The 21,164-nt window shown below is 43.9% G+C and overlaps 1 protein-coding gene across 25 annotated transcripts in view; it reads left to right on the top strand.

Annotated features, from left to right (window-relative positions):
* Positions 1-21,140, top strand: part of LOC135509127 (CCR4-NOT transcription complex subunit 1-like) — a 35,338-nt gene extending 14,198 nt beyond the window's left edge. For 2 of the 25 annotated variants that reach the window (XM_064929515.1, XM_064929514.1), the window contains exons 14-48: positions 1,053-1,175; positions 1,297-1,448; positions 3,107-3,278; positions 3,448-3,640; positions 3,740-3,865; positions 4,290-4,414; positions 5,707-5,993; positions 6,109-6,187; positions 6,357-6,587; positions 7,006-7,146; positions 7,277-7,456; positions 7,559-7,675; positions 7,823-7,933; positions 8,513-8,590; positions 8,681-8,858; positions 9,183-9,313; positions 9,384-9,680; positions 9,776-9,916; positions 10,032-10,136; positions 10,271-10,390; positions 10,529-10,723; positions 10,862-11,004; positions 11,118-11,226; positions 11,395-11,564; positions 11,955-12,186; positions 16,595-16,843; positions 17,071-17,234; positions 18,370-18,487; positions 18,585-18,686; positions 18,771-18,944; positions 19,047-19,196; positions 19,460-19,640; positions 19,726-19,858; positions 19,986-20,120; positions 20,326-21,140. In XM_064929515.1, the coding sequence (XP_064785587.1) occupies positions 1,053-1,175; positions 1,297-1,448; positions 3,107-3,278; positions 3,448-3,640; positions 3,740-3,865; positions 4,290-4,414; positions 5,707-5,993; positions 6,109-6,187; positions 6,357-6,587; positions 7,006-7,146; positions 7,277-7,456; positions 7,559-7,675; positions 7,823-7,933; positions 8,513-8,590; positions 8,681-8,858; positions 9,183-9,313; positions 9,384-9,680; positions 9,776-9,916; positions 10,032-10,136; positions 10,271-10,390; positions 10,529-10,723; positions 10,862-11,004; positions 11,118-11,226; positions 11,395-11,564; positions 11,955-12,186; positions 16,595-16,843; positions 17,071-17,234; positions 18,370-18,487; positions 18,585-18,686; positions 18,771-18,944; positions 19,047-19,196; positions 19,460-19,640; positions 19,726-19,858; positions 19,986-20,120; positions 20,326-20,404 (5,421 nt within the window). In that variant the 3' untranslated portion in view covers positions 20,405-21,140. Of the gene's footprint in view, positions 1-1,052; positions 1,185-1,296; positions 1,449-3,106; positions 3,279-3,447; positions 3,650-3,739; positions 3,878-4,289; positions 4,415-5,706; positions 5,994-6,108; positions 6,188-6,347; positions 6,588-7,005; positions 7,147-7,276; positions 7,457-7,558; positions 7,676-7,822; positions 7,934-8,512; positions 8,591-8,680; positions 8,895-9,161; positions 9,314-9,383; positions 9,681-9,775; positions 9,917-10,031; positions 10,137-10,270; positions 10,391-10,528; positions 10,724-10,861; positions 11,005-11,117; positions 11,227-11,394; positions 11,565-11,954; positions 12,187-16,594; positions 16,844-17,070; positions 17,235-18,369; positions 18,488-18,584; positions 18,687-18,770; positions 18,945-19,046; positions 19,260-19,459; positions 19,641-19,725; positions 19,859-19,985; positions 20,121-20,325 lie in introns of all 25 variants that reach the window. The other 23 variants (XM_064929496.1, XM_064929492.1, XM_064929491.1 and 20 more) reach the window with 21 other exon arrangements.
* Positions 21,141-21,164: the final 24 nt, after the last annotated feature.

The following is a 21,164-nucleotide window of genomic DNA, read 5'->3' as shown; positions in this document are numbered from 1 at the left end:
ATAAATCCACTATAATTGAGAATTTCATTAAGCATTTTTCTACAGCTGGCCATGCTTTCCACCTGGCTATTCCTACCCCGGTCAACAGCACTGCACCCCCCACAGCAACTCGCCCAAGCCTTCCCCATTTATCCTTCTTTCAAATCCAGTCAGCTGATGTTCTGAAAGAGCTGCAAAATCTGGACCCGGGCTAGACAATCTGGACCCCTTCTTTCTAAAATTATCTGCTGAAATTGTTGCCACCCCTATTACTTGCCTGTTCAACCTCTCTTTCGTGTCGTCTGAGATTCCCAAAGATTGGAAAGCAGCTGCGGTCATCCCCCTCTCCAAAGGGGGGGGACACTCTTGACCCAAACTGCTACAGACCTATATCTACCTTTATCTCAGCCTGCTGGTCACCATAGCATCACCCACCTGTAGCACACGCTCCAGCAGGTGTATCTCTCTAGTCACCCCCAAAACCAATTCTTTCTTTGGCCGCCTCTCCTTCCAGTTCTCTGCTGCCAATGACTGGAACGAACTACAAAAAGTACTGAAACTGGAAACACTTATCTCCCTCACTAGCTTTAAGCACCAACTGTCAGAGCAGCTCACAGATTACTGCACCTGTACATAGTCCACCTATAATTTAGCCCAAACAACTACCTCTTTCCCTACTGTATTTATTTTAGTTATTTATTTTGCTCCTTTGCACCCCATTATTTTTATTTCTACTTTGCACATTTTTCCACTGCAAATCTACCATTCCGGTGTTTTACTTGCTATATTGTATTTACTTTGCCACCATGGCCTTTTTTTGCCTTTACCTCCCTCACCTCATTTGCTCACATTGTTAATAGACTTGTTTCTACTATATTATTGACTGTTTGTTTTACTCCATGTGTAACTCTGTGTCGTTGTATGTGTCGAACTGCTTTGCTTTATCTTGGCCAGGTCGCAATTGTAAATGAGAACTTGTTCTCAACTTGCCTACCTGGTTAAATAAAGGTGAAATAAAATACTTTGCAAATATTTTTTTTTGCAATATCCAAACTGTTCCTCTTGTTTTTCAGTCTCTATCTATGCTGCTTAATGGTACTCCATTTGCCTTCGTTATCGACCTTGCTGCACTTGCCTCTCGCCGTGAATACCTCAAACTTGACAAATGGCTGACTGACAAAATCCGAGAGCATGGGGTGAGTGGTGTGAGTTGAGCCTTTAATTTACAGCAATTACAACCACTATACATACATACACTTTGCTATAAGAAGTTATAGGGATCTAGTACATGAGTCATTGACCTGTTTGCTGTTCTAGGAGCCCTTTATCCAGGCGTGTGTTACGTTCCTGAAGAGACGTTGTCCCTCTATCATTGGTGGTCTGGCCCTAGAAAAAGACCAGCCCAAAAGCGCCCTCCTTCCCCCGGAAACGATGGCTACCATGCTGGGTTGTCTGCAGTCCTGTGCAGGGTGGGTTTACCTATCAGAGCTCGAATCATGGGGCCTATGATCAAATCAGCTCTTTCATTACTCAGTCATGTTGTATGGTGCTTTAAGGTCTAGTTTCATAATTAATTTAATTTCAACTTATCTTGTATTATCTACAAAGATCATATTCATCTAGAAATGTTTTTTAATTTTTTATAAAACTCAGCCAAGAAAGAAACATCCTCTCACTGTCAACTGCAAACAGCAAACTTAACATGTGTAAATATTTCAGTGAACATAAGATTCAACAACTGAGAAATAAACTGAACAAGTTCTACAGACATGTGACTAACAGAAATGTAATGTGTCCCTGAACAAAGGGGGTGGGGGGTCAAAATAAAAGTAAGTCAGTATCTGGTGTGGCCACCAGCTACATTAAGCAATGCAGTGCATCTCCACCTCATAGACTGTACCAGGTTTGCCAGTTCTTGCTGTGAGATGTTACCACACTCTTCCACCAAGGCACCTGCAAGTTCCCGGACATTTCTGGGGGGAAAGGCTCTGATCCAACAGGTCCCAGGCGTGCTCAATGGGCTTGAGCTCCGTGCTCTTCGCTGGCCGTGGCAGAACACTGACATTCTTATCTTGCAGGAAGTCACGCACAGAATGAGCAGTATGGCTGGTGAGTCATGTCAGGATGAGCCTGCAGGAAGGGTACCACATGAGGGAGGAGGATGTCTTCTCTGTAACGCATTGCGTTGAGATTGCCTGCAATGACCACAAGCTCAGTTCGATGTAGCTGTGACAACACCGCCCCAGACCATGATGGACCCTCCACCTCCAAATCGATCCCGCCCCAGAATACAGGCCTCAGTGTAAAGCTCATTCCTTCGATGATAAATGCAAGTCTGACCATCACCCCAGGTGAGACAAAACCGCAACTTGTCAGTGAAGAGCACTTTTTGCCAGTCCTGTCTGGTCCAGCGATGGTGGGTTTGTGCCCTGTAGGCAACGTTGTTGCCGGTGATGTCTGGTAAGGACCTGCCTTACAATACAACAGGCCTACAAGCCCTCAGTCCAGCATCTCTCAGCCTATTGCGGACAGTCTGAGCACTGATGAAGGGATTGTGTTCCTGGGGTAACTTGGGCAGTTGTTGCCATTCTATACCTGTCCCGCAGGTGTGATGTTCGGATGTACCGATCCTGTGTAGGTTTTGTTACATGTGGTCTGCCACTGCGAGGACGATCAGCTGTCCGTCCTGTCTCCCTGTAGTACTGTCTTTAGCATCTCACAGTATGGACATTGCAATTTATTGCCCTGGCCACATCTGCAGTCCTCATGCCTCCTTGCAGCATTCCTAAGGCATGTTCACGCAGATGAGCAGGGACCCTGGGCAATTTTCTTTTGGTGTTTTTCAGAGTCAGTAGAAAGGCCTCTTCAGTGTCCTAAGTTTTCATAACTGTGACCTTAATTGCCTTCCGTCTATAAGCTGTTAGTGTCTTAATGACCGTTCCACAGGTGCATGTTCATTCATTGTTTATGGTTCATTGAACAAGCATTGGAAACAGTGTTTAAACCCTTTACAATGAAGATCTGTCTGAAGTTATTTGTATTTTTACAAATTATGTTTGAAAGACATGTCCTGAGAAGGGGACGTTTCTTTATTTGGTGTATGTATATGTTACATTTTTTTTTTCAGGAGCGTCACTCAAGAGCTCTCCGAGACTATCTTGACCATGGCTGCCAACTGTAGCAACGTCATGAACAAAGCCCGCCAGCCGCCACCAGGGGTCATGCCAAAGGGACGTGCTCCCAGCACCAGCAGCCTAGATGCAATTTCCCCTGTGCAAGTGTCGGTGTCTCCTCTCCAGGTGAAGAGCGTTTTATCTAACACTGTTTATTTGGGGGAATGTGTATCAGCAAGAAGCATTACTTTCATCATCCCCTAAATTTGATTAAATTGTTTTGTCTTATAACATAATTGTGAACATTAGCCTGAAAGACAGGTTTCTCAACCTGGTGCTCCATTCTGTGTGTTAGATGGATCCCCTGACAGCCATGGGCTCCCTCAACCTGGGCAGTTCTGCCACCTCTCACACACAGAGTATGCAGGGCTTTCCCACCCCGCTGGGCTCTGCTTTCAGCAACCCCCAGTCCCCAGCTAAGGCCTTCCCTCCACTGTCTAACCCCAGCACACCATTTGGGGGGATTGGAAGTCTCTCTTCACAGCTAGGTAACCCAGGTATGAGGAGAGAACGTGCCATAGATATTTGCATAGTGTTTTGATTACACTATATGGATGACTGAAGTGGGATATTTTTCTTTTGTCTAGGTCTGCTGGGATCAGGCATTGGCTCTGGTATTGGTTCTGGTCTTGGAATGCCAGCGGTGAGCAGTGATCCGTTTGGGACGAGGAAGATGAGCACACCAGGCCTGAATCCGCCCACCTTTCAGCAGAGTAAGATGGCCTGTAAGTGCTGGTGGCGAGACTAAGTGTATTTCCTCTGAAAATATTCTTAGTATCTCCTAATAGCCTCTTGACGTAATGAGGGTTTACTTGAATCAATTACAACTGTTAAAGCATTTGTATTCATCTAAAAAAATATTGAGTACGATCTGGGAAGAAACGGTCTTTCACACATTGAATCAGAGGAAATACAGGTTAGTCATCAATTAAACGGAAATTATTATGCTTCTAAATTGAATGTTTATTTGTCTGTTTATTGCTTTGATAGTGTAAAGTCTTAAGGTGAAATTGCACTATAAATAGTTTTTTTATTTGCTGCAGTCCATCACAAAACCCTTCAGAATCATTTCAAAATGATTCTGAGGGGCTTTCTTTGGCAGTATTGTTTGATTTGGTCTATCGCCTTTTTTCCCAGCTGACCTATCTCAGGTGTGGCCAGAGGCTAACCAGCACTTTAGTAAGGAGATTGACGATGAGGCTAACAGCTACTTCCAGCGCATCTACAACCACCCCCCACACCCCACCATGTCTGTGGATGAGGTTAGTTTCTGAATAAAATGGTCTGCGGTAGTGTTGCACGGTACACCGAAACTTTGGGCATTTTTCGGTACTATAACATGAAAAAATGTTGGTTCTTTGGTTAAATGTGTCGTACACTGACTGACAGGATAATGTCTGGTAATTTGTCGACTGGGCCAGTAACTTCTCAGCGCATTGATTGCGTCTATATGCTCTGTTGCAGTCTGCTGTAGAAAACTGCTGGTGTCATAGTGAGTTTACCCGCACAAAACTCATGCTATATTTGAGCAATATGATTGGCCGTTCATTCAAGCACCCACTTCACTTGACCGAGCTGATGCATTCACACGGCACACACGAGCTGTGCAGACTATTAAAAAGCTCTCATCAATCCACTTGCTGAGCTTTTTTTTTTCTTTTAGGGAAATTTATTTGCTAAAGTCAACTTTCAATAGTGAAAATAGTAGCAAATTAGCAATAGGCTACTGTTGATAGTTTACAAAAAGAAAGCTCTACAAAAAGACATCGAGCATTCGTATTGGCTACTGTAGCCAGAACTTTCTCAAAAGAGAGGCTAGCTTAAAGGGGCAACATTCTATTTTTAACATTGATATAATTTGGCCATAGATAAACACATTTATTCTATGGATCCAATTTTATTGTATTTTGTGTGCTGTCTTATATGGTTTTGTAGAAGGAATCAAATCAAATTTTATTTGTCACAAAGACATGGTTAGCAGATGTTAATGCGAGTGTAGCGAAATGCTTGTTCCCAGGAACGCGAAGCGAGGCGGCCATCTTTGTCGGCGCCGGAAGATTTTAGGCTGTCCACATTTGTTATTTGTTTCTCTTATTTTAACTACAGAAGTCAAGTGGCTAATACGCTATATTCTTTTGCATCTGTATAGTTTTGTGATTAGAGTTGTCGCAATACTTGATTTTCCATGTCAAAAAGGAAAACACAAAGCAGGCTGAACTCTATGGTCCTTTATTAAATCTACTGTATGCAAAATAGTGGTGCTATAGCTTGGAAAATAAATGTGATTTTGGTTGACAACATAAGGCTGCTTGTTATCAACGTTAGGACTGTTTTCCTCAATTTGTCTGCTTTGTTTTGTTTCCTTACCACAACACCGCTGAGTGTTAATACTAGTATCGTGAAAACCCTAATTGTGATACTAAACCTGGTATTAAAGTAAACATTCTGGTATTGTGACATCTCTAGTCTGTAGGGTGTTGCAGGCACTTATCCAGTGACCGTGTTTATCAAACTTGCAGATGCTAAATCCTTGGCGCCTGTCTCTCTCTGGCAGGTGCTGGAGATGCTGCAGAGGTTCAAGGACTCCACCATCAAGCGAGAGCGTGAGGTCTTTAACTGTATGTTGAGGAACTTGTTTGAGGAGTACCGCTTCTTCCCCCAGTACCCTGACAAGGAGCTACACATCACCGCCTGCCTGTTCGGGGGGATCATTGAGAAAGGCCTTGTCACCTACATGGCCCTCGGACTGGCCCTTCGATATGTACTCGAAGCCTTGAGGAAGCCATTTGGGTCCAAAATGTATTACTTTGGAATCGCTGCTCTAGATAGATTCAAAAATAGGTATGGACTATTATCTGTCTTCAGATGCTTAATGGAATTCCACACTGAATATTTGCATGTGTGATTCAAATTATCTGTGACTGCTGTAGGGCTAATTTGATCTTTCCCTCTCTAGACTGAAGGACTATCCCCAATATTGTCAGCACTTGGCCTCAATCGGCCACTTTCTGCAATTCCCCCATCATTTACAAGAGGTAATTGGATTTCCTCTATATTTGTGACACAATTGGTTGTTCTTCATCTGTACATGTATCTTCCTTGTTTTTATACTGATATCCGTAACATCTTAGCCAGAGGTGCGGATCCTACTTCACGATAAATAAGTCTCTCGCTCTGGCACTTTCAAATATCCTGTGCGTGCAGTATATCGAGTATGGCCAACAGTCACGGGACCCTCCGGTGAAGATGCAGGGGTCCATCACCACCCCAGGCAGCCTGGCGTTGGCGCAAGCTCAGGCCTTGTCTCAGCCTCCCAAAGCCCCCCAGCCTGGACAGCCCAGCACCCTGGTCACCACAGCTACCACCACCACCACTGTCGCCAAAAACACTACCATCACCCGGCCTACCCCTGGCAGCTTCAAGAAGGATGTGCCGGTGAGTACCTGGAGAAAACATCAGGGAGTCACTTGCACCATATATATGCCAATGTTTTTCTCTGGTCATGTAAAATGACTCTAGCAAACCAGTGCATCAGTTTTCCTGTGTTGCCATAGTTTGTGTCAATGGCAACATTCTGAACCGTTCTATGAAGAACGCTCTCTGGTTTTCACATTTGAAATCCTCATTTTAGTTTACAAAGACTAAAAGAATGTAAACACCAGGAAATATTTTCATTTTCAACAAATGTGTGGCAAGTCTAAAATAATGAGTTGGTGAAGCTATGTCACTGAAGAAATACTCCAGTAGTGTAGTTGTTTGGCAAATATGCGCTCACTGAGAATTGAGGTTTCCCAAGAAGAGCTTATAATATAGAATAGCAAAATTTTGTTTTGAATGTATATTGTAATTTCAGCCCTCCATCAACACCACAAACATCGACACACTTCTAGTAGCAACAGACCAAACCGAGAGGATTGTGGAACCCCCAGAAAATGTTCAAGAGAAAATTGCTTTCATCTTCAATAACCTGTCACAATCCAACATGACACAGAAGGTCAGTCAAAGATATATTTTTGTTTACTACCTGGTGTTGCAAAAGCATGCTATATTGAGGATCTTGGTTTTGGCCAAGATTTCTACTATTACTTCTACTAATACTTGTGTACTTTCATCTGACTCTCAAGGTTGAGGAGTTAAAGGAGACTGTCAAAGAGGAGTTCATGCCCTGGGTCTCTCAGTATCTGGTCATGAAGAGGGTCAGCATTGAGCCCAACTTCCACAGCCTGTACTCCAACTTCTTGGACACCCTGAAGAACCCAGAGTTTGTCAAAATGGCCCTGAATGAAACTTACAGAAACATCAAGGTGAAGAGTTATTCACTTAATCAATTTTTATGGACAATAGTTTGTAAACTCATCAGATAAAGATATATTTAATTGCTAACCTTTTCTAACTCCCTGTGACAGGTTCTCCTTACCTCTGATAAGGCAGCTGCAAACTTCTCTGATCGATCCCTACTGAAGAATTTGGGTCACTGGCTTGGTATGATCACTCTGGCTAAAAACAAGCCCATCCTGTACACAGTGAGAAGATTTCCTCATTTTAAAATGTTGGCCTGTATTAAACTTTCCATTTTGTTTTCCTCCCAACAATTAACCAAATGTTTGTAATTGTGCCCCAAGATGGTATTTTGTGTTGAAACCTGTTTCATTTCATTTTTTTCCTGTTAGGATTTGGAGGTGAAATCCCTGTTGTTGGAAGCGTATGTCAAAGGGCAGCAGGAGCTACTCTATGTGGTCCCGTTTGTGGCCAAAGTCCTGGAATCCAGTTTACGTAGCGTGGTAAAGCCACATTCTCACCAACATTTTTAAGTATATCAATATGCATCTGGATTCGCATTTTAATTTCTAGGAAAACTTTTATATTGTTGACAGTGCGAATTGTTCAGTGAGCTTGAGCCCAGCACAGACTGAGCCATCCCCGGCAGGCAGGAATAGCGAGATGGCCAACACAACAGACAATATTTGGGCCTGGTTTATTTCCCCTGACTACGGCCTGCCTATTACTAGACTAGTTTTTCTTGGGCAGGTCGCATGGTCAAGAGAAATAATGGGCCCTACGACTGATCCACAGAAAAAGAAAGTGAGCCAGTTCCATCAGGCAGAGTACCTACAGCAGCAGACAGGGAGCCAGTCAGAGCTAGATGACGTAGACAAGTATAGACCGCATTAAAGCCCACCTCCAGAGGAAGCAAAGAGGTGCAGAGTGCGTGCGCAATATTTTTGTTAAAAAGAAATGGCTCTCTGGGTAATTTATTTTGACTTGTTAGCACTGGGTTTGTGTATTGGCACATTTCCTAGCTTTTATGCCTTCAATGTTTTTAAGAGCAGGTTGACTTAAAAGCCATTTAATATCCTCAGATTTTCCGACCCCAGAATCCCTGGACGATGGCCATCATGAATGTTCTGGCAGAGCTGCATACAGAGCATGATCTCAAGGTCAGGGAACCCCTTCTCTTTCATCTACCAGTTACACCATGTTTCTAAAAGTGCTGGTACTGATTTGTCATTGTGCTTTTCTCACTACAGCTGAACTTGAAGTTTGAGATTGAGGTGCTGTGTAAGAACTTATCATTGGACATCAATGACCTGAAGCCTGGCACCCTTCTGAAGGACAAAGACAAGTTGAAGAGCCTGGAGGAACAGCTGTCTGCACCAAAGAAAGAGGCCAAGCCCCCTGAAGAAATGCTCCCTGTTGTTAGCACAGGTATCCAGCACTTTCAAATTGGGATGCCCCTTGTCGGTGTGTGAATATCTTTCTAACAAATGTATTTGAATGTTTGTTTCATCTGATTGATGTTGGTCCCCATGTATATTTAAATGGAAATATTTCATCATAATTTGTTGAATGATTTTAGCTCATAATACGATCATTTCAATTTCAATAACCTACATTTGTTCAAGTGTTTTGCCAAGAACATTTAACCCATTGTTTTTTTTATTTGTTCTGTTCATCGAGCTGCTGCTCTCGGGCTGTATTTTAATCAAAATAGCATTTTGTAACCAACAGGAGACTTTCTTCCATTTGCAGCTGCGCCATCCACTCCTGCCGCAACCACCACTTGCTCAGCTACTGGTCCCCCTACCCCACAGTTTAGCTATCATGACATCAATGTGTACGCCCTTGCAGGGCTAGCCCCTCACATCAATATCAACATCAACGTAAGTAGCACTCTCACTCAAACACCTGAGTTGTGACCTACACATGGTACTAAGAGTTCTCTCCCTGCAGATCCCCTTGCTCCAAGCCCATCCTCAGCTGAAGCAGTGTGTGAGACAGTCCATTGAGCGGGCCGTGCAGGAGCTCGTCCACCCTGTGGTGGACCGTTCCATCAAGATCGCCATGACTACCTGCGAGCAGATTGTCAGGAAGGACTTTGCCCTGGACTCCGAGGAGTCGCGCATGCGTGTGGCTGCCCATCACATGATGCGTAACCTGACCGCCGGCATGGCCATGATCACCTGCCGGGAGCCCCTGCTCATGAGTATCGCTACCAACCTGAAGAACAGCTTTGCAGCAGCCCTCAGGGTACAGTCGCCTTCATTCACATCCACAAAGCACTATATAAAATAAGTCTTATTAGTGTTCCGTTTGCTTATAGCTTTGGCCCTGTCCCCCTCCAGGCCCCCACCCCCCAGCAGAGAGAGATGATGGAGGAGGCTGCTGCTAGGGTTGCCCAGGACAACTGTGAGCTGGCCTGCTGCTTCATCCAGAAGACTGCAGTGGAGAAGGCTGGCCCAGAGATGGACAAGAGACTGGCCACGGTTAGTGGTTATGGGCTCATCACCATATTGGCACTGGGATGCTGCTCTTGTCTGTATACTGTCCACAACTTTTGTATGATGGCTGACTTGTACCTTTACTCTTTCTCTCCTGTAGGAGTTTGAGCTGAGGAAGCACGCCCGTCAGGAGGGTCGTCGCTACTGCGACCCTGTGGTGCTGACCTACCAGGCAGAGCGCATGCCAGAGCAGATCAGACTCAAGGTGAGCACACCTAGTTTTTGGCACTCTACTTTCTCTCCTATTATCGGTATAGTCAAGAAAACCTATATTAAAAAAGTTTTATCAAAGACTGCGTTTGCATCTGGACTATTTACTGAGCTAAATTTCTACCACAGGTTGGAGGAGTAGACCCCAAACAGCTGGCGGTGTACGAGGAGTTTGCCAGGAATGTTCCAGGCTTCCTACCCAGCAACGACCTGTCTCAGCCCACTGGATTCCTTGCCCAGCCCATGAAGGTAGACTCTCATACCACTGGAAGAGAGAACTCCCTGAAATTGCATTTTCTGCTGTCTTTGACATAACCCAATCTGATTTTAAGCTTAAGAACTTTACCCAAGTACCATATAAATATCTCTGTCCTGTGTTTATTACAGCAACAGGCATGGGCCACAGACGATGTGGCTCAGATTTATGACAAGTGCATGGTGGACCTGGAGCAGCACCTCCATGCCATCCCCCCAGCGCTGGCCATGAACCCCCAGACTCAAGCCCTGCGCAGTCTGCTGGAGGCAGTGGCCCTAGCCAGGAACTCAAGGGATGGCATTGCTGCTCTGGGCCTGCTACAGAAGGTTAGGGACTACTCCGCACACAACAACACTAGGAAAACATACATGGATAGAATAGTTGTTTAGTTGTCTTTATGAATACACCGGTCTCAGTAGAAAATATCTCTTCCTGTGTCCCTCATCTCTCCTTCCTTGTTCTAGGCTGTGGAGGGTCTGCTCGATGCCACCAGTGGTGCCGATGCTGACCTGCTCCTGCGGTACAGAGAGTGTCACCTGCTGGTGCTCAAAGCCCTCCAGGACGGACGGGCATACGGACCACAATGGTGCAACAAACAGATTACCAGGTTGGTATCCCCTTAACCTTCCCGTTGGTTGGGTTAAGTTTTTTGCTCGAATGAAGTGGGGAAACTAAATCCACTCAATAATTTAATGTTTGTGATATCTTTACTTGTTCCAGGTGCCTGATTGAGTGCCGTGATGAGTACAAGTACAATGTGGAGGCTGTGGAGCTGCTGATCAGAAACCACCTGGTCAACATGCAGCAGTACGACTTGCACCTGGCACAGGTAAACACCACTACACACCTTTTATTAAGCATTGAGATATTCTAGTGTGAGCAATGCCATCTGTCAATAGACCATCTTGATTCTATACAACGGAATAATGGGCATGTGGTGTATTCCGTCCCTTTGTCACTACCTTAAAACACCTGTGTGTATGTTTCTCTTGTCTAGTCTATGGAGAACGGTCTGCACTACATGGCAGTGGCATTTGCCATGCAGCTGGTAAAGCTGCTGCTGGTGGATGAGCGCAGTGTGAGCCACATCACAGAGGCCGACCTGTTCCACACCATCGAGACTCTGATGAGAACCAGCGCACACTCGAGGGCCAATGCACCCGAGGGGTGAGTCCTTTTCTGTCTTAATTTAATTAGGATTTTGGGTTGTGTTCATTAAGACACACTGTAAAATGGGTGTTACTATACTGAACAAAAATATGAACGCAACAATTTCAAAGATTTTACTGTGTTGGTTCACATGAGGAAATCAGTCAATTGAAATACATTTATAATGCCCTAATCTATGGGATATTTTTTTAATATCAGCTCATAAAACATGGGACTAACACTTTACATGTGGTGTATTTATATTTTGTAGTTTAGGCTGTCCCTATTTTCAGTTTGTTGTCTTCCATTTGGTGCACAATGAATAACTCCTTGGAGATGTGGAGTTTATTGGGGTGTTGGTGTACATATGTTTAGTTTTCTAACTGATTTGTGCCCTGTGATCCCCAGGCTTCCTCAGCTGATGGATGTGGTCCGCTCTAACTACGAGGCCATGATCGACCGGGCCCATGGAGGACCCAACTTTATGATGCACTCTGGCATCTCCCAAGCGTCTGAGTACGACGACCCGCCGGGCCTGAGGGAGAAGGCGGAGTACTTGCTGAGGGAATGGGTCAACCTGTATCACTCTGCAGCTGCCGGCCGGGACAGCACCAAGGCCTTTTCTGCTTTTGTGGGCCAGGTACAGCACACACACTTGTCTTTTAACCGTCTTTGCCTTATGACAGGTTCCTCCAAGGCAGTTACCTGGTTTGCCTTAAAATACAAGAGCACAACACAAGTCATGTCCTTGACAGAGTGGGTCTTAGTGCTCATGGTATCAACCCCATTATCTTGGAACTCACTGCTGTGCTCACCAAGCAGCAGTGTTACTTATGAAACTGGACATTTATACTAATATCTTAGTAATTTGTGTTCCTGGATCCATTCACAGCATTACAAGGCTATGTTGAGACAATGACTTATCAATGACTTATCAATGACCCAAGCCCAGCTCAGCTAACCCCTACCATTGTGCCGCTGAGTTGTCATAATGCTTCTGCAAATGAACATGACACGGTGTTGGTAGACACAATGTAACTTAATTTATGTCCCTCTGAATGTCTCTGCTGATCCTACAGCTATTGTATGCAGTAATCATGTGCCTATGAACCAGTTATAACTGTTAGCACTGAGGTGGTGTGCCCTAGCACTGTATGCAGCTCACCCTGCACTAATATAAATAGCATGAGCATGTCTACTTCTGCTAAGCTTCCCAGTCAAGCATCAAGCATCCCAGAAAAGTTTAAGAAAATATATATATATCCCACGTTAACATATGTAGCTTATGACACAAGGTTCATGAAATGAATAACTTGCTAGTAACAGATATTCATATTCTATCTCTGAAACTCACTCACCTTTGATACAGTGGTAGCAATACATGGTTATAAAATCTACTGAAAAGACAAATGCCAATGGTTGAGATGTTGTTTTTATATTCAGAACCACATTCCTGAAAAGCTTTGAAGATCTCATGTTAAATACTGTTGAAGTAATACGGCTACAGGTTCTGCCTCACCTATAGCCCATTCTGGTGGGAAGCTGCTATAGACCACCATGTGCTAACATTATCTGGATAACGTGTGAAATGCTTGATAATGTACAGTCGTGGTCAAAAGTTGAGAATGACACAAATATTAATTTCCACAAAGTTTGCTGCTTCAGTGTCTTTAGATATTTTTGTCAGATGTCACTATGGAATACTGAAGTATAATTACAAGCATTTCATACGTGTCAAAGGCTTTTATTGACAATTACATGAAGTTAATGCAGAGTCAATATTTGCAGTGTTCACCCTTTTTCAAGTCCTCTGCAATCCACTCTGGCATGCTGTCAAATTAACTTCTGGGCCACATCCTGACTGATGGCAGCCCATTCTTGCATAATCAATGCTTGGAGTAAGTCAGAATTTGTGGGGTTTTGTTTGTCTACCCGCCCCTTGAGGATTGACCACAAGTTCTCAATGGGATTAAGGTCTGTGGAGTTTCCTGGCCATGGACCCAAAATATCAATGTTTTGTTCCCCGAGCCACTTAGTTATCACTTTTGCCTTATGGCAAGGTGCTCCATCATGCTGGAAAAGGCATTGTTCATCACCAAACTGTTCCTGGATGGTTGGGAGAAGTTGCTCTTGGAGGATGTGTTGGTACCATTCTTTATTCATGGCTGTGTTCTTAGGCAAAATTGTGAGTGAGCCCACTCCCTTGGCTGAGAAGCAACCCCAAACATGAATTGTCTCAGGATTCTTTACTGTTGGTAGTGCTCACCTTGTCTTCTCCGTACAAGGTTTTATCCGGATGCCCCAAACAATTGGAAAGGGGATTCATCAGAGAAAATGACTTTACCCCAGTCCTCAGCAGTCCAATCCCTGTACCTTTTGCAGAATATCAGTCTGTCCCTGATGTTGTTCCTGGAGAGAAGTGGCTTCTTTGCTGCCCTCGACACCAGGCCATCAAATTCTTCGCCTCCCTGTGCGTGCAGATGCACCCACACCTGCCTGCTGCCATTCCTGAGCAAGCTCTATACTGGTGGTGCCCCGATCCCGCAGCTGAATCAACTTTAGGAGACGGTCCTGGCGCTTGCTGGACATTTTTGGGCGCCGCCTTCACAACAATTGAACCACTCCTTGAAGTTCTTGATGATCTAATAAATGGTTGATTCAGGTGCAATATCCTTGCCTGTGAAGCCTTTTTTGTGCAAAGCAATGATGACGGCACGTGTTTCCTTGCAGTTAACCATGGCTGACAGAGGAAGAACTATGATTCCAAGCACCACCCTCCTTTTGAAGCTTCCAGTCTGTTATTTGAACTCAATCCGCATGACCGTGATCTCCAGCCTTGTCCCTGTCAACAGTCACACAACAGTCACAGCAGTGTTAACGAGAGAATCACTGACATGGCAGCTGGTCCTTTTGTGGAAGGGCTGAAATGCAGTGTAAATGTTTTTGGGGATTCCGTTCATTTGCATGGCGAAGAGGGACTTGGCAATTAATTGCAGTTCATCTGAGCACTCTTCATAACATTCTGGAGTATATGCAAATTGCCATCATACAAACTGAGGCAGCAGTGAAAATTAATATTTGTCATTCTCAACTTTTGGCCATGACTGTATGTGATATCATCAGAGGTATATTTTCTGGGTGATTTTTAAATATTGACTGGCTTACATCAAGTTGCCCACTCAAGAAAAAGCTTCAAACTGTAACCAGTGCCTGCAACCTGGGTCAGGTTATCGGTCAACCTACCAGGGTAGTTACCAACAGGAATGAAATCATCATATATTGATCACATCTTTACTAATGCTGCTGAAATTTGCTTGAATCAGTATCCGGATGTAGTGATCACAATATAGTAGCCATATCTAGGATAACCAAAGTTCTAAAGGCTGGGCCTAATATAGTGTATGAGGTCATACAATACATTTTGTAGCGATTCCTATGTTGATGTAAAGAGTATTTGTTGGTCTGTGGTGCCGCTGGACACATTTATGAAATTGCTTATTCCAATTACTAATAAGCATTCACCCATTAAGAAAATGACTAAAAACGGTTAAATCCCTGTTGATTGAGGAATTGAGAAATTGCATGGTTGAGAGAGATGAGGCAAAAGGAATGGCAAATAAGTCTGCCTGAACAACCGATTGGCAAAGGTATTGATAAATCATGATTAAACAATAACATAAACGGTACTTTTCCAAGTAAAACTGGCCAAATTATGAAAGACGAGCTTTGTAATTTTGAATTCTGTGAAGTGAGTGTGGAAGAGGAACAAATTATTGTCTATCAATAATGACAGGACACCGGGGTCTGACAACTTGGATGGAGAAGTACTGAGGATAATAAGACTATTGCCACTCCTATTTGCCATATTTTCAATTTAAGACTACTAGAAATTGTGTGCCCTCGGGCCTGGAGGGAAGCGTAAGTCATTCCGCTACCTAAGAATAGTAAAAACCCCTTTACTGGCTCAAATAGCAGACCAATCAGCCTATTACCAACCATTAGTTAACTTTTGGAAAAAATGGTTTGACCAGATACATTATGACTGCACCACTTAACAAAAAGCTGCAGTTTCAGAATGGGTGGCAAGGAATAAGTTAGCCCTGAATATTTCTAAATCTAAAAGCATTGTATTTGGGACAAATCATTCACTTTAACTTCAACTAAATATTGTAATGAATGTGGAAATTGAGAATGTTGAGGTGACTAAACTGCTTGGAGTAAACTGTCATGGTCAAAACATGTTGATACAACAGTAGCTAAGATGGGGAGAAGTCTGTCCATAAAGCGCTGCTCTGCCTTAACAACACTAAATAAGGCAGGTCCTACAGGCCCTAGTTTTGTCGCACCTGGTCTACTGTTCAGTCGTGTGGTCCGGTGCCACAGAGAGGGACTTGGGAAAATTGCAATTGGCTCAGAACAGGGCAACACAACTGGCCCTTAAATGTACACGGGGAGCTAACATTAATTTATATGTTTGTCAATCTTTCCTGGCTCAGTGGTAGAGTGACTTCATCACTACTTGTTTTTGTAAGACGGGTTGACAAGCTGAATACACCGAGCTTTCTGTTTTTAAACTACTAGCACACAGCTTGGACACCAACGCATACCCCACAAGACATGCCACCAGAGGTTTCTTCACAATCCCCAAGTCCAGAACAGACTATGGGAGGCGCACAGTACTACATAGAGCCATGACTACATTGATCTCTATTCCACATCAGGTAACTGATGACAGCAGTAGAATCGGATAAAATACACCTTATGGAAGAGCGGGAACTGTGAAAAGATGCACAGCTACCGACACATGCGCTATCATACATTTTTGTTGTGGATATGTGGTGTTCTATGATGTAATGTAAGTGTCTTGATGTGTTTGGACCCCAGGAAGTGTAGCTGCTTCCTTGGGACCAGATAATGGATCCCTAATAAAATTCAAATACACAGTAGCTGTTCATTTCAGGAAAAAAATAAAAACAATTCTAACTACATTATGGTAGACTGTAGAAGCGAATGGTAATTCTCACTACTGTACTTACTGTCCTCCCCAGATGCACCAGCAGGGCATTCTGAAGACCGATGACCTGATCACGCGTTTCTTCCGGCTGTGCACAGAGATGTGTGTGGAGATCAGCTACCGCGCCCAGGCCGAGCAGCAGCACAATCCTGCGGCCAGCGCCGCCATCATCAGAGCCAAGTGCTACCACAACCTGGACGCCTTTGTTCGCCTCATCGCTCTGCTGGTCAAGCACTCTGGAGAGGCCACCAACACAGTCACCAAGATCAACCTGCTCAACAAGGTAAGAATTAGGAGGATGCTCACCATGGAGGCTGAATAATAAGCTTTCTGCTTTGTCAAGATCTTTGTAACAATCTTACATTTGAAAACCTGAAACTGCAATATCAACTAAATGTAGTTTTTTTCTTTCTTTTTTTTTCTTTTTTCGTACACCTCAGATTTAAGATGAGAAATGCTCTTGATGTCATGATTACTGGGCTCATCTGAATGCCCCTTGACTGGTCTCAGGTTCTAGGTATTGTGGTTGGAGTGCTGATCCAGGACCATGATGTAAGACAGACAGAGTTTCAGCAGTTGCCTTACCACCGCATCTTCATCATGCTGCTGCTTGAGCTCAATGCCCCCGAGCATGTGCTGGAGACCATCAACTTCCAGACCCTCACCGCCTTCTGGTAAAGGCTGCCATGTCTGTTAGACAATATTGATCACTGATTGTCAAGACATCTTAACCTCTAGCGTCGAGCAATCCCGTATCCGGGAGCGTAATCATAGCCTCAAGCTCATTAGCATAACGCAACGTTAACTATTCATGAAAATCGCAAATAAAATTAAATAAATATATTGGCTCACAAGCTTAGCCTTTTGTTAACAACACTGTCATCTCAGATTTTCAAAATATGCTTTTCAACCATAGCTACACAAGCATTTGTGTAAGAGTATTGATAGCTAGCATAGCATTAAGCCTAGCATTCAGCAGGCAACATTTTCACAAAAACAAGAAAAGCATTCAAATAAAATCATTTACCTTTGAAGAACTTCGGATGTTTTCAATGAGGAGACTCAGTTAGATAGCAAATGTTCAGTTTTTCCAAAAAGATTATTTGTGTAAGAGAAATCGCTCCATTTTGTTCATCACTTTGGCTAAGAAAAAAAAAAGAATTCAGTCATTACAACGCCAAACTTTTTTCCAAATTAACTCCATAATATCGACAAACATGGCAAACGTTGTTTAGAATCAATCCTCAAGGTGTTTTTCACATATCTATTCGTTGATAAATCATTCGTGGCAGTTGCCTTTCTCCTCTGAACCAAATGGAAAAGTGGACGCAGCTGGAGATTGCGCAATAATTTCGACGGAGGACACCAGGCGGACACCTGGTAAATGTAGTCTATGGTCAATCTTCCAATGATATGCCTACAAATACGTCACAATGCTGCAGACACCTTGGGGAAACGACAGAAAGTGTAGGCTCATTCCTGGCGCATTCACAGCCATATAAGGAGACATTGGAACACAGCGCATTCAAAATCTGGGGCATTTCCTGTATGAAATTTCATCTTGGTTTCACCTGTAGCATATGTTCTGTGGCACTCAGACAATATCTTTGCAGTTTTGGAAACGTCAGTGTTTTCTTTCCAAAGCTGTCAATTATATGCATAGTCGAGCATCTTTTCGTGACAAAATATCTTGTTTAAAATGGGAACGTTTTTTTTATCCAAAAATTAAGAGCGCCCCCTATATCGAAATTAAAGGTTACTTTCCTCAACTCCGTATGATGTATATTTATTTTCCCCTTATATCCACAGCAACACTTTCCACATCCTGAGGCCTACCAAAGCCCCTGGCTTTGTCTACGCTTGGCTGGAGTTGATCTCTCACCGGATCTTCATCGCCAGGATGCTGGCACACACCCCACAGCAGAAGGCAAGGACAAGTCACTGACGTGTTAATGCAATGTCTGGGTGGGTGTTTTTGCTGCTTAAAAGCAACCATTGATAACCTTTGCTTTCTTTTCTCTTAGGGTTGGCCCATGTATGCCCAGCTGCTCATTGATCTTTTCAAATACCTAGCGCCCTTCCTGAGGAATGTTGAGCTCAACAAACCTATGCAAATCCTCTACAAGGTATGCAAACTGCTCTAAATGTTTGTTTGTTTTCCCTTGAAATGACTAGTGACCTGACTGACTGGATTTTTCTCCTGTCCTCAGGGTACCCTGCGTGTCCTGCTTGTCTTGCTGCATGACTTCCCAGAGTTCCTGTGTGACTACCACTACGGCTTCTGTGATGTCATCCCGCCCAACTGCATCCAGCTCCGCAACCTGATCCTGAGTGCCTTCCCACGCAATATGAGACTTCCAGACCCCTTCACTCCCAATCTGAAGGTACAGCTGAATGACAGACCCTAAATGCATTATTACACAGGAAATGGTCTTCTGTAACTCTTAAGGTTTAGTCAATATTTTGTTTTACTTTTTCTTTACTAGGTTGACATGCTCAGCGAGATCAACATTGCTCCACGCATCCTCACTAACTTCACCGGAGTGATGCCCTCTCAGTTCAAGAAGGATCTGGACTCGTACCTGAAGACGCGCTCCCCTGTCACCTTCCTCTCTGAGCTCCGCAGCAATCTGCAGGTAGGGGGCGCCACTCTGGGTCCCTGGAAGTATTTGCAGCACAACGACACATCTTTAGACCAGGTTAAGTTTTGACTCTGAGCAAATGTTCAAATGTGGATTTTTGTCATGCATTGTTTCTGAAGTGTCATCATACATGGGTGTTTCATTGTGTGTCTGTAGATCTAAGCAATGCAATCTGGAAACAAAACTAGTCTCCTTCCATTGCGTAGTGTTGGTTTTACATTTTTGTTCTCCCTTTATACCCAACAACCCTCTTCTAGGTGTCAAATGAGCCAGGCAATCGTTACAACATCCAGCTGATCAATGCACTGGTGCTGTATGTGGGGACCCAGGCCATCGCACACATCCACAACAAGGGCAGCACTCCCTCCATGAGCACCATCACTCACTCAGCCCACATGGACATCTTCCAGAACCTGGCTGTGGACCTGGACACTGAGGGTAAGACACACACACACACACACGAAAGCAAGCTTTTTTTTGTTTGTTTTTGTATAGTGGTATTCTCTCATTCCTTTGTTCCCAGGGCGCTATCTCTTCCTGAATGCGATTGCTAATCAGCTGCGCTACCCAAACAGCCACACCCATTACTTCAGCTGCTCCATGCTCTACCTGTTTGCTGAGGCCAACACGGAGGCAATCCAGGAGCAGATCACCAGGTAAATGTTGTTCTCTACAAAAAGTTGTTGCATCTGAAAACCATGCATTGCAGAACTACCTGCATTTCATGGATCTGTTTCCTTTCCAAGTTTTATTTTGTTAAGTAGCTTTTGCTCCTGTCTGCAGGGTTCTTCTGGAGAGGCTGATTGTGAACAGGCCTCACCCCTGGGGACTGCTCATCACGTTCATCGAGCTCATCAAGAACCCTGCCTTCAAGTTCTGGAGCCATGACTTTGTGCACTGTGCCCCGGAGATCGAAAAGTATGTGCTCATTCACTCTCTACCAGAGTTGGCTTCTCACTCAGCTGAGATGACTTCACCTGCAGAGTAGATGCTGGAGGATAACCAGTTAGCAGCACGTTGTGTTCATGCTCTGCTTTATTCAACAACAAAGAAATATCATTCTAAGATAAGCTACAATGGAAGGACTTGGATTAAAAGCCCTCCGCTGTCTTCTCTCTCTCAGGTTGTTCCAGTCAGTGGCTCAGTGCTGCATGGGGCAAAAGCAGGCTCAGCAGGTGATGGAGGGCACTGGTGCCAGTTAGTCAGCCAGCCTGCAGGAGAGATGCTAGGGCCAAACCCTCCATCCCTGGACCCACCCCACAGATGCCCCTCCCCTCTCCCCTCCCCTCCATTACTGTTAGCACTGGATGAACTGGAAACGCTGATTTGAAGTTTAAGGACTGCTGCTCATGGATCTGAGTTTTTTTTGGGGGAGGGGGGGCTGGATATGGAGAAGTTGAATGCTGTTTAATATAATTTTGATGTAAATATTAAAAGGGAGAGATCCATGTCTGAAAGGAGTGTCCAACAAATTATCTAACATGTAAAGATAAGTGTACAGACACACATTCACTCACTACCAAAGCCCTGTTGTCTCCCTCCTACATTGTTCGTTTTACATATTTCTTGACTGATTTGCGTTGAGGCTTAATGGATAGTGGATTTAATAAAAAGCAGCCTAATTTGATTTGAGTGTGAAGAAAGGCTGCACTAGATTCTCCTGGGTTCACTCCTTTATCTGCTTGGGGTGTGGTGGGGGTCAATGGTCTTTCCATTTTAAAGTGGGTTAGGTTCTCCCCGGCAGTTGGAAAATTTGAAATGACTAATTGAACCTTAATTTGTACAAAGATCCAAATTGTGGACCAATACAGCCCATTTTGTAAGGATTTTGAATGTTTTGTAAATGTATTGGTCCGTGTGTATTTTGTAGTCCTTTAGTTCTTGCTACTTATTTCCTGTATGCATACTGTAGTTAACTCATTAAACAATTCAACTGCATTTGTTTCCCTCAGTGATAACAAA

Source organism: Oncorhynchus masou, chromosome 22, assembly GCF_036934945.1.
Source record: "Oncorhynchus masou masou isolate Uvic2021 chromosome 22, UVic_Omas_1.1, whole genome shotgun sequence".
NCBI lineage: Eukaryota > Metazoa > Chordata > Actinopteri > Salmoniformes > Salmonidae > Oncorhynchus > Oncorhynchus masou.
The sequence above is the reverse complement of the archived record's forward strand: the minus strand, read 5'-3'. Positions and strand labels throughout refer to the sequence as shown.